At 38.3% G+C, this 12,720-nt stretch overlaps 1 protein-coding gene across 1 annotated transcript in view; it reads left to right on the top strand.

Moving 5' to 3' along the window:
- Positions 1–7,748, top strand: part of LOC128702117 (neuronal acetylcholine receptor subunit alpha-7-like) — a 285,395-nt gene extending 277,647 nt beyond the window's left edge. The window contains exon 10 of the mRNA XM_070099890.1: positions 6,474–7,748. Coding sequence (XP_069955991.1) covers positions 6,474–6,572 — 99 coding nt within the window. The 3' untranslated portion in view covers positions 6,573–7,748. The remainder of the gene's footprint in view (positions 1–6,473) is intronic.
- The last annotated feature ends 4,972 nt before the right edge of the window (positions 7,749–12,720 follow it).

The raw sequence follows: 12,720 nt of genomic DNA, 5'->3' as shown, positions 1-12,720 counted from the left end.
TTGTTCTTGTTATAATAAGGTTAGGTAAGTTTTCTAAGATTCTTCTGGTGCAAAATTAAAAATTTATACATTAACATTACTTAAAAAAATATATCTTTAAACGTATAAGAGAAAATTTTAGAAAGGGCTTAATTTTAAATGAGTTCTTGCTATATATATATATATATATATATATATATATATATATATATATATATATATATATATATATATATATATATATATATATATATATATATATATATATATATATATATATATGTCGTGCCGAATAGGCAGAACTTGCGATCTTGGCTTAAACATCAACGCTCATCTTGCCATATAGGACAAGCGAAAATTTGTGTATGCAATAATTTTGCCAAAATCATTCTGAACCTAACGAAAAAAATGTATTTCACTGTGTTTGTTTAGTATTAAATTATTGTAAACAAATCTAAAATATATTTAGTTGGGTTAGGCTAAAATAAATTGTTCTTGTTATAATAAGGTTAGGTAAGTTTTCTAAGATTCTTCTGGTGCAAAATTAAAAATTTATACATTAATATTAATTAAAAAAATGTATCTTTAAACGTATAAGAGAATTTTAGAAAGGACTTAATTTTAAATGAGTTCTTGCATATATATATATATATATATATATATATATATATATATATATATATATATTTACATCTATATATATATATATATATATATATATATATGTACATATATGTATATATATATATACATATATGTATATATATATATATATATATATATATATATATATATATATATATATATATATATATATATATATATATATATATATATATATATAGGTAGGCGGTGATGCCTACAAAATTATATTTTTCATCTCACAGTTCAAGCTGCCCAGGCCTCTATGATCCATATTGGAAAATTAGATCAATCAAAAATGACCCAAAAGGAATATACAATAAATAAAAACATCTCACAGGTCAAAAGAGAGGAATTTACTGGCGAATCATATGTATTCTTTTAAAAAGAAAAACAAAAAATGGAATACCAGATATACCAAAATAGATAATGAAGTTAATTAAAGTCGCAAAGTATTCAAGGATTAACCCAAAAATTTTCTTTCGTGTACGTAGGAGTGAGACTAGGGAAAAATAGGCCGACTTAATAATTGCTCAGGTTAGCAATATTCAGCATTTATTTTCTCTCAGATTTTAGGCAGGAAGATAGAAAAAGACATTCCAGGCCGATAAATAAGTTATGCACGTTCAAAGTAACTAGTGACATGGCTCTCAGAAAAATTGATAGATTAAAGCCAAACAAATCCCTGGGCCCTGATAAATTGTTCTCAAGGGTTATTAAGAAATGTAATTGAAACTTAGCAAACCAGTCTGTTCAACATATCATTACACACTGGCACAGTGCCAGATAAGTGGAAAATGGCAATGTGAAAATTATCTACAAAGCAGGTCGTTAGCTTCGAATTTTAAATCAATTGTCCTAACCTCCAACTGCCTAGGCTATTCGAAGCCACCTTGAAAGACCTAAATTGATCAATGAATCTCAACACAGTTTTAATAAAGGGAGTTCCTGCTTTACGAACTTACTAACTTTTCACTAAGGTATTTAAGTTTTTGATAGAATTCCACATCGGAGGTTATTGAGGAAAGTAAAGGCAAATGAAGTAGGAGTAGATTCATGGTTGAGAGGCAACAAAGACTTTGCATAAATGGGGAAAAATCTGTGTGGAGGAGCGTCGCAAGGGGTGTTCTACAGGGGTCAGTGTTGGGCCCTTTGTTGGTCAAAATATACTTAAACGACATAGATGAAGGAACAAATAGCGACATGAGCAAGCTGGCCTACGACATCAAAACAGACCGTCGGAATAATTTTGATGAGTATAGTAAAGCGCTACAGAAAGATCTGAACTGCCTGATGCAGTGGTCGGAGAAGTGACAGATGCAGTTAAATTTAAAAAGAGAATAACCAACGCACATATAAAATAAATAATTTTGGATTTTAATCACTCTAAATGAGAAAAATTATTTAGGAATTCTGGTTAACAGCAATGGGTTTAAATTGGAAAAAAAATGGTTTTAGAAAGCATTTAAAAAATCATTGATTTGGTAATAGATTTGTGGAAGAAATTCCCGAGTAGTACTATTGAGTAACTTTAAAAATAGGTTAGACAAGTGTATGAATGGGTGCGGGTTGGTGTGAGCTGAACCTGCCTAGATTGGGCCAGTAGCCCTGCTGCAGTGCTCTTTCTTATGTTCATAAGTTTAAAATGTAAAATTTCAGTTCAGTATTTAAGTTACCTCTCAGTTATTAAGCTGAATTAACTAACATTTCGATCATTTAGTTTTTCTTTTTAATTTCATGAAAAACTTTGGAAATTTAGACAAATTAAGTACATTATTCTAATACCTGAAATTGAAAAATAAAAAAAAATATGCATATGTAAATTAATAGCTCAAATTAACTTGGTGTATTTCGGTTGCTCTGCGAGCCAAAGAAGGTATGACAGTGTTCCATAATTTTAGTCTCATATGCTTCAATGAACGTGACTGGAATAGTGTAGAGTGCGGCATAAGTTGATAATGCTCTTAAATATTAGTGTTCAAGATCTGAAGTAAATCAGAAGCGACATTTTTAAGGCATCATATGGAAGCTAATGTTTTTTTTTTTAATTGTGAATTATGACATATATGTACAAATCTAATCAAACTTTTAAATGTAACCAATATCCTAAAATGCTGAGAAGGTTCTTTATTAAGTTATGAACGTGAAAAGTAAATTTGTGGACCTAACATCCACCTCCTTCTGTCATGTCACTTATAATTATTAAGTAATTAATCCACTAATTAATGACTTCACTAATTACATCCAGTTCGATCAAGGACCAACGGGCAAGTATGTGGAAAATTAAAATTAAGCTAATCATATGTGGCGGTATTTAAATTTTATCAATTTCGTTCAGAAAAGCGAATTGGAACCTTTGGTATATAAAATCAATCTAAGCTTAGCTCTAAGTAAGATTGACTGGCTTTGAAGAAAGTTTTATCTATGCTTAATTTCCATAACATACAAATGTTTAAGAATGTTTGTTCTTGAGTACACACAGATGTTATAGTCACGTATTTGAACCATAAAGTGATTTGAGCTAAGAAAACCAAATTTAGACAAGCAATGCGAATTATTACTGATCAGAAGAGACATTCATTAATTATTTAACGAAAACCTATTTAATTAACAAAATTAGTATGCAATACCTTATTCAATCTAACATCAAGAGAATGTTTGTCTTGAGGAAAGCACATCAGCATTAAATATTTAAAGCTGACCAGAAGATGCATTTTTCGGTAGTTGAACAAAATCCAACAAAATTTGTGCCTATGCAGTCTTAGCCCAAGAAACGTTCCATCTGTTGCATTCGATCCATTAGTTATGGAACTTTGATGTCGTTCAGAATTGTTATATTTAACTCTGAAGAAAACGTACCTGTTAAATGGGAGACATTGAAATTTAATTAAACCCATGAGACGATAATAAACTTTATTTGCTCAAGTACATGTTACAACTTTTACACACCTAGTTGACACCATTGGCATACTATATAGAAAGTTCCTGGTAATTCAAAGCATTTCGTGTAACTTAGGTTATTCGTGTCTCCCAGGATGCGACCCACAATAGTCAACTAATATCCAGGTACCTAGTTACTTACTGCTAAGTGAACAGGAGCAGCAGGTGTAAGGAAACTTGCCCAGCCTTTCTCCTGTGCATGGTATTTATCCTAGACCTTAAGTGTGTGAACTGAGGACACTATTAACCAAGCTACGAACAGTACCTTGGATCAAGAGCCCCTCACCAGCAGAAAGGGAAATTAATCTAATAATATATAATGTTACTATACTATTTCACGTGACAAAAATGGCCAATCAGAGAAGTCTTTCTCCTCTTAACACACGGTACCCAAAAAGGAGTAATAGTCTATGTAACATTGTGCACTGGTCACTCACGCATGGTAATAGTGCTATAAATTTTTGCGCAATATATTAAACAATCTTCGAAATTTTGAATCCGAATAAATAAGGTGTTTTTGAGTAATAAATGAAAATTCCCGATAAATCGAACGAATATGTTTCGAAAATAATATTCTGAAAAATAGTTAAGTCTCCCTTTGTTAACTTAAACATGCCACTAATACGCGGATTTTCTACCCAGTTTTCATTTCCAGTTTACATTCAGTTCACAATTATCTACAAATTTGAAAAAAAAATATGATTTTTTTTTAATTTAATTTGATATAACTGGCAAATAAAAACACACTGGGGAAAAAATTACCAATATTTTACACATAAAATAGTCAGCTCTAGTCCTACACATGTCAATTTCAATCTCTATCTTCATCTTATTTATTTTAACTTTTGTGAACGTTTGGAGCTCTGCCACTGAGGATTTTGGAGGTTATCTGTGTTGTTCCTGGATGCTGGTAATGGGTTCAATAACTTTGGTCATAGGTCACGTGAATATTCTGTTTCTAAAATTTGATCGTCATTACCTCGTGTTAAAATTTTAAAGCTGACTGGATGACGCGTTCTCGAGTTATGTGAAAATTAAAATCGAAAAGTAGAAAGAAGAAAAAAAAATCAGACAAACTCATACAGGTATCCTTTCGGGGATATATAAAAAAAATCTCAAATTGGCGTTGAGGAATATCAACATCTACTCATTTTCGGAAGTTAATCTATTCCCATGATCCTCTACTTCTTAGTTTAACATCTTCATTATGAACCCTATTTCCTTCCAGTGGTCGGCAGTCAAAAGATTACAGAGGCAAATAATGGGTCCAGGGAACAATAGGGTGAACTAAAGTATTTACTGGCCAGGTTTACCCAAGAGGGAAAAACTATTACATTGTTTGTTTGTGTTTATGGATTTGAGGCATATATGTGAGTTCACACTCACATATATGCCTCACTTATATATGGTTACAGGGGTCATGTCATAGCACCTGGCCCCCGCGCCTTCGCTACTCGCTACTAGGTCCTGTCTTCATGGTACCTCTTCATAAAGCTACTTCACTCTCCTGATTCTTTCACTTCCCAACAACTCTAAGGCTGAAGAAATACTTCCTAACATCCCTATGACTCATCTGAATTTTTAACTTTCAGTTGTATCTACTTGTTCCTGTGTCCCATTTTTGAAACATCCTGGTCCTGTCCATCTTATCAATTCCTCTCAGTATTTTATACGTAGTTATCATGTCCATCCTGACATCCCTACTGTCTCAGGTTGAGTTCCCTTAATTTCTCCTCATAGGATATAACCCTTAGCTCCGGGACTAGTCTTGTTGCAACCTTTTGAACCCCTTCCAATTTCTCGACTTGTTTGACCATGTGGGGGTTCAATACTGGTGCTGCATACTACAATATGGGCCTGATATACACTGTGTGCAGTATCATGACTGGCTCCTTATTTAGACGTCGAAACTCTGTTCTTAGGTTTGCCAGGCGCCCATACGGTGCAGTAGTTATTTGGTCTTTTTTGTCCTTTCCCAAACTTCATGACTTTGCACTCGGTAGTGTTAAACTCCCGGAAGCCATTTGTCGGACTAGGCCTGCAGTTTTTCCAGATCCCCTTGTAGTAATACTTCATCCTCATTCGTTTATAATCTCCTCATTAGTTTCACATCATCAGCGAACAGTGACACCTCTGATGGGAATTTGGATGGTGATGGGAATGTGATCAGAGCAGGAGAGTGGACCAGGAGCTATGTAGCGGCGAAGGAGTTGGCTGGCTTTGTTGATGATGATGATGATGTCAGGTTTGCCACGGTCTCTGTGATAGAAGAAAGTATTAAAGTCTGGACCAAAGTGGATGAGATGTTCCTGGCTGATCAATTAGTTGAGCTGTATAACGTGTGGGTTGGTGTTGTTGTCACAGAAGGCAGTGTGTGTGGCTTTAAATTCGGCGACAAGACAGACTGGAAAGTTAGAACAGTTGAAGAGTAATGTTTTATATGCTGTGTTTCTAGTTGTTTGTATATCATATGAGTGAACAAGGACCCAGGACAGGTAAGTTTCCTAATAAAATGTCTTAAGTGTTTGCTCACGTCTGTTATTTCTCATGTCAGTATCATATAACTAGTTGTTAAAGGATAATATTGTTGTAGGAAGCGCGGGAGAGAATAGTTATGTGAGATATAGCAAAGATAAGTGTATGAAATGTGATGAATTTCATGCGAATTGTATGTAAAAATGAAGTATTATGAAATTATTTCTTTATTAAAATTAAGGATGATAAATATAGGGACAGGTAATACTCACATTTCCCAAAATATTATAACTGAAAAACATATTCTGTCATTTGTTATTCAACCGTGAAATTACAATAACCTCTGTAAGTAATTTTGAATGGAATATTTTTAAGCAATCATAAATATATAATATCAATGACGTGTGGTTAATACAGTATTACATTCTCTCGTGCAGGTGGCACTGGTATTTGACCGGTTCCTCTTGGCATGCTTCCTGCTTTCCACCGTCATCGCCACCACAACTATACTCTTCTCTTCTCCTCACGGCCCATGACGCCACTTCAGTGCCCTCTTCGGCAGTAATAATGATGTTTAGATTTATTCTCAAACGAACTTGAGGTTTGCGATAATGCCCAAAGACATATTTCGTACTCTGTGTAATATTTGTTAGATTTTGTTTTGGTTATATTTGGTTCCAGTGTGCTCCTAAAGGTGACTGAAAGCTTGCTATGCTCACAAAAACTGTAGACTAATATCATCGTCACACAGTGTTTGATATAGCATTGGTAACCGCCAGGAAAGTCTGCTGCTCCCTAGTTTTTATTTCAGTTAAAACTTTGAAGTAATTCAGTGTGAAGAACGAGTCCCTCTTCACAATTCAGCTTGTGGAAAATGTTTGTGTTAATGATGCACTCAGCTAACTTGGACAAAAGGACCTTTCATACACCCTTGCTCTTCTTTTGAACAGAAATACTTCATACACATTCGTTCGTAATTTAAAAATGAACTTTTTTAAAACAGTAAATAATCGAAATCACCAAAAGTATTTTCAACGCTAATGATATTTTCGTTACATTATTAACTGAAAAAGCCAAATGATCATCGATTTAAAATATTACAAATTCTGATGTGAGTTAACTGCAAAACGAAACATTTTTTCATAAGTGGAAAAGGATAGAATATATCAATGCTGCCACTGAAACTATCGTCATATTATATCCAGTTTATCTACAGAAATAAACTTTCTGAATTTTCGGAAGTGTCTTCATTGCTCATCAGTATAATCCTTAATTAAATCAAAATCAAAGTGAATCCTTTTGCTTTTAAAACTGTTTTTTTCCCCGATTTCCAACACATATGACACGTTGATTGGCTGCACCTTGGAGAAACCTGAACAATTAAGGTTCCGCGTAAGGAACGATGTTTCACTTTGATGATAAACGATGATGCTTTTGAATCGTCAAAAAATTATTAATTAGACTGGATATTATATGAAGCTGGTATTCCTGGCAGCTTTGATATTATCATTCTGAGGCTTTGTTCACCATGTGGAAGATGAATTTCTAATGAAGTTATATACAGATGCGACCGATTTACTCATCGTTTGTATCGGCAATTGGAAGAAAATCATTATAATGAGGAGAATTCAGCTTATTCTGATGAAGACGGGGGAAAAAAATATTGTCAAACGTGATAAGTTGTATTAAATAAATTGGATGAACTGTGAAAATGGTTTTCGTCAGTTCCTTTATTTTTTTTTTCACTGCAATGTTCAATAAATAAAAAAGAAGCAGAATTTTATTTCATTTTAAAAGTTCATTAATGATAACCAATACATTAATGAACTTTTAAAATGTTCATCCTGTTCATAGATAACTCAATATGAAGTATTAATGTTACATACCCGTTCATTCTTGAACTGTTAGAAAAGATAGTTGTCACAGTATTAGCGAATGTATTACCACTATTGATGTGACAATTCTGAGGAATATATTACTACTATAGATGTGGCAGTATTGGAGAATACATTTCTGCTACAGATGTGACAGTACTAGGAAATAAATTACCACTGTACTACCATAACTGGGACAGTTCAGAAGAATATAGTAACACTCTAGGAGTGACAGTACTATAACAATATAACTGAAATCACAATATCTGCACGCGAGTGAAGAGAATATAGGTGTTGCCTACATAATTTTTTTATAACATTTACCCAAGTTGATTTTTTTTTCATATTTAATTAAGCTGGTATGTGAGTCTAACGACGTAAACTAATCTTCCAGGTAATTTTCATTGACTGCAAAAATTAGCAACAGTTTGCGTGCCTAACTGAGAGACAGTCATGCTGGACAAATTTTTTTTTGTTAGTATTGTTGAAATTAAAGGTAATGAACAGTATCTCGATACGGCTTTATTGATTTTCAGTGATTGTGCCGTTGTAACCTGAAAGGCTGTAATCATGCTGCCCTTTTCTACCTGCCCCCACATAATGAGGCAAGAGAAGCATAGAAAACAATGCTGTCCATCACATAAACATGCGGATGACACACACAGCCCTGTATGACTTCCACAAAGTGAACCAGGAGGTACATTATAGCTCAGAGAGAGGCTATGGGCATCCTGCTCTGTTTTTGGCACAATATCGTCCAATCAAGAACACCTACCAGGATTATTATCAGCAGGCTTGTGTGTGATTATCTGCTGCTCGTGTTGGAAAGGGCCAGATGACTCTGCATTTCGTCTCTTCTTTCAGAATCATGAAAAATGTTGTATATGTGAATTCAGTGAGGGAACATGACGGTCCCCATGGGTTAGTGAGGTCGGTTAGGGGAGGCCTCATGGAGGAGGAGGAGGCGGAGGTTGAGGGGTAAAAAGTGTCCCCCCCTTCCCCTTTTTCCCCCTTTCCCCCTTTCCCCCTTTCCTCCTTTCCCCCTTTCCCCCTTTCCCCCTTCCCCCCTTCCCCCCTTTTCCCCTTCCCCAAACAGAGGCGCATACACCGTGTGCGCTCGTGTTACAATAATGGAGTGTTTGTTCACCGTGTGTATAGTGTATATAGTGTATAGTGCGTAGTATGTGCATGGTATGTGCATAGCATGTGCAGTGTATAGCGGTGTGTCGTTTATAGTGGGGGCTGTGCACAGAGCATAGTGGTGTATAGTAACAGGTGCACAGAGCATTGTGGTGTATAGTGACTTGTCCATTTCCTCCAACGCCCACCACAAGAACGGGAGACCTCTCTCCTCCCCCTCCCACCACCATCATGAACCACATGCGGTATGTGCCATGCGCCATTTTCCCTTCAGCTTAGGCTTACCACACAGTTTTAGGTATCGTAGATGATGAGGCCAGCCAGCCACAAAGCCAGGGAAACGGTGCTTCCAACAATGAAAGAAGAGGCACATGTCAGGTGTGTGGAGAGTTTCTAGCACGCAACAGGGATGGCCACATATGTGCACACAATAGGTGTGCGGGATCACATATGCCCCCAGCAGAGAGCAGCCCACAGCCTCCACATAGCAGATGACAATTCCAATGGCAACCTCCTCACTTGCGATAAACTTCTGTTGGCATTCAAATCCACTGCTAGCAGTACCCTATCCCACATCCCTAAAGCAGCTCGCCCATATACAGCAGGGAAATTCACAGACCTTCTTAAGCAGGTGAATGGAGGTTCCACCAACTTAGAAGCCCCAGGCACCATCCAACCATGGCTCAACCTGCTCATGTTCGGCAATATCTGTCTTGCAGTTCCTGAAAGACGAGGCAAACTGCTAACCACGTCAGTTATCAAGGCAGTGCTCAACTACCCAAGAACGGATAATTGTGTCCCTCTGCCAAATCATCGCAGGAATCACAGAGATATACCCAAGGAAAGTTCCACTGAAAACGAGAAAAACCGCGCACAGGTTAGCAAAAAAAAATGAAGGTAACACAGTGGGAGCAATCCGAATAATTACAAGTGACGACACTGTAGCTCCCAAAGATGAAACCACAACCCAAGCACTAAGAGACTAACATCCAACTAGGGACTCCGTAGCCATCAACAACAACCCTGAGGAAGACCCCATCACTGAACAATTAATTTTGCCAGAATCGGAAGTCTATAAGGCGATTGTGTCATTTCCAGAAGGATCTGCAGGAGGTTACACAGGAATTCGACCTCACCACCTCAAAGAGATGGTAAATTCAGTACTCTGTGCATCTGCATCAATTCTTCTTACCGAGTTAACAACTTTCGTCAACAATTGCCTGGCTGGGCGAATCCCAGAAGAAATTAAACCTTTCATTTTTGGAGCCTCACTATGTGCGTTTAAGAAGAAGGATGGGGGAATCAGACCCATTGTGGTTGGAAACACTCTTCGCCGTCTCGTTGCCAAAGCAGCAGTAAGAAACATTCGCCAAGAAGCTGCCAGTTTACTCCAGCCACACAAACTGGGCTTTGGGGTCTCTCAAGGCAGTGAAGCTGCAGCTCATGCGGCAAGGGCCTACATCAGGGACCTACCAGAAGACAAGGCCGTAGTCAAACTTGATTTTATAAATGCCTTTAATTTGGTGAAGAGAGATGCTGTCTTGCCAGCTGTTCGGGATCGCTTCCCCAGTCTTTTTCCTTTCATTTCAGCCGGCTAAAGCAAACCCTCAATTCTTTTGTTTGGAGAACATGAAATTCTCTCATCAGAAGGTCTTCAGCAGGGTGACCCACTAGCTCCACTTCTATTCTGCTTGGCAGTAAGAGAAATAGCTTCCAGCCTACGCAGCGATCTCAACGTCTGGTACCTGGATGATGGCACTCTGGCAGGTACAGTAGGGGACCTACAACTGGTGAAAACACAGGGAGAAGACTTGGGACTTATCCGCAATCCCTCCAAGTGTGAAATCATCACGGCGAACCAGGAAATAATCAATGCTGTGTGAAGAATCCTACCAGAAGTCTCTACTACAATTCCGTCCAACAGTACCCTCTTGGAAGCACCGCTGGGTCACCAGGCCATCGACACAGTCCTCAAGGACAAATTGAATGACCTGATGAGAATGGAGGAGAGAATAAGCGATCTTGATGCCCATGATGCTCTGTATCTCCTCAAAAGGTGCCTTACTATTCCAAGACTCACTTACTTCCTGAGGTGTGCACCCTCTTTTGACAACACAACACTCGACGAATGTGACGCACACCTAAGGTCAACCTTTAAGAAGGCACTGAACCTGTCACTGGAGGATCAGCAATGGGATCTGGCAGCCCTACCAGTGCGACTGGGAGGTATAGGGGTGCGCAAAGCAACGCATGTTGCTTTACCTGCTTTTCTGTCTTCGTGTTTGGCTTCCAGTGAATTAGTCAAGAAGATTCTTCCCAAACGCTTGAGAGACATGGTAGGAGCTCAAGACCCCAGGTTTACTGAACCAGCGATTCGGTGGGACACCCTTACAGATTCCTCCAGTAGACCAGCTCCTCCCAAAGAACACAAACAGTCCCACTGGGACAAACCGTTCATGGAAAAATTTGCTAACACAATGCTGTCCAAAGCCTCAAGAAAGGATAAAGCTCGTCTCCTGTCAGTGAAGGCACCACAATCAGATTTCCTCTTAGCTGTTTCCAATTCCTCCTTGGGCACTCGACTAGACCCACAGGTCATTCGGATTGGTGTTGCTCTTCGCCTAGCCGCCCCATCCTCACCGAACATAGGTGTATTTGCGGCAGGGCGACAGCTGATCAATTCAGACTTCATGGTCTCGTGTGTCACACAGCAGAAGGGAAGTATGCCATGGATGAGGAGGTCAATGACATCATAAAGAGAAGCCTAGCCACAGCCCGTTGCCCAGCTCAACTGGAACCCCAAGTGCAGAGGTCCTGATGGAGCCACTATGCTACCTTGGAAGGAAGGAAAGCAGATTGCCTGGGACTACACCTGTGCCGCCACATTGGCAGACACTTACTTGCCATACTCCGTAGTGGAAGGGGGTGGAGCTACCAGCCACAGGGAGACCCAGAAGATCCGCAAATATGAAGACCTTCTTTCTCCCTTGCTATAACTTTATCGCGAAAGGGCCGGAGACCCTTGGATCATGGGGCAAGTGTGCTCTAAAGTTCCTCAAAGAGCTGGGTGAAAAGCTCATCATAGAAACCAAGGACCACAGGGCGACCAGCTTCCTCTTTCAGACACTCAGAGTTGCAATCCAGAGAGGAAATGCCTGCAGCATTCTGGGCACGCAGCCCACAACAGGTGAGCTGGACGAAGTACTCGAGATGTAGCTCTGAGTTACCTATGTTGTTTTACTTTCTATTGAATCTTTGTGAATGATTTGTCAATGTATTTTGTCTTTAAATAAAATATATAAGAACATAAGAACATAAGAACGAAGGAACACTGCAGAAGGCCTACTGGCCCATGCGAGGCAGGTCCAAGTCTCCTACCGGCTTAAGCCAATGCACCCAACCTAGTCAGGTCAGGTCATATTGACTTAAGGGAGGACACGGCAACCGACCTGGTAGCACAAGCTATCAGGTCCAACTCACACCCACCCACATCCACTCATGTATTTATCCAACCTATTTTTAAAGCTACACAACGTTCTGGCCTCTATAACTGTACTCGGGAGTTTGTTCCACTCATCCACAACTCTATTACCAAACCAGTACTTTCCTATATCCTTCCAGAATCTGAATTTTTCCAACTTAAAACCATTGCTGCGAGTCCTGTCTAGGC

Source organism: Cherax quadricarinatus, chromosome 70, assembly GCF_038502225.1.
Source record: "Cherax quadricarinatus isolate ZL_2023a chromosome 70, ASM3850222v1, whole genome shotgun sequence".
Lineage (NCBI taxonomy): Eukaryota > Metazoa > Arthropoda > Malacostraca > Decapoda > Parastacidae > Cherax > Cherax quadricarinatus.
This window is presented reverse-complemented; position numbering and strand designations above follow the sequence as displayed.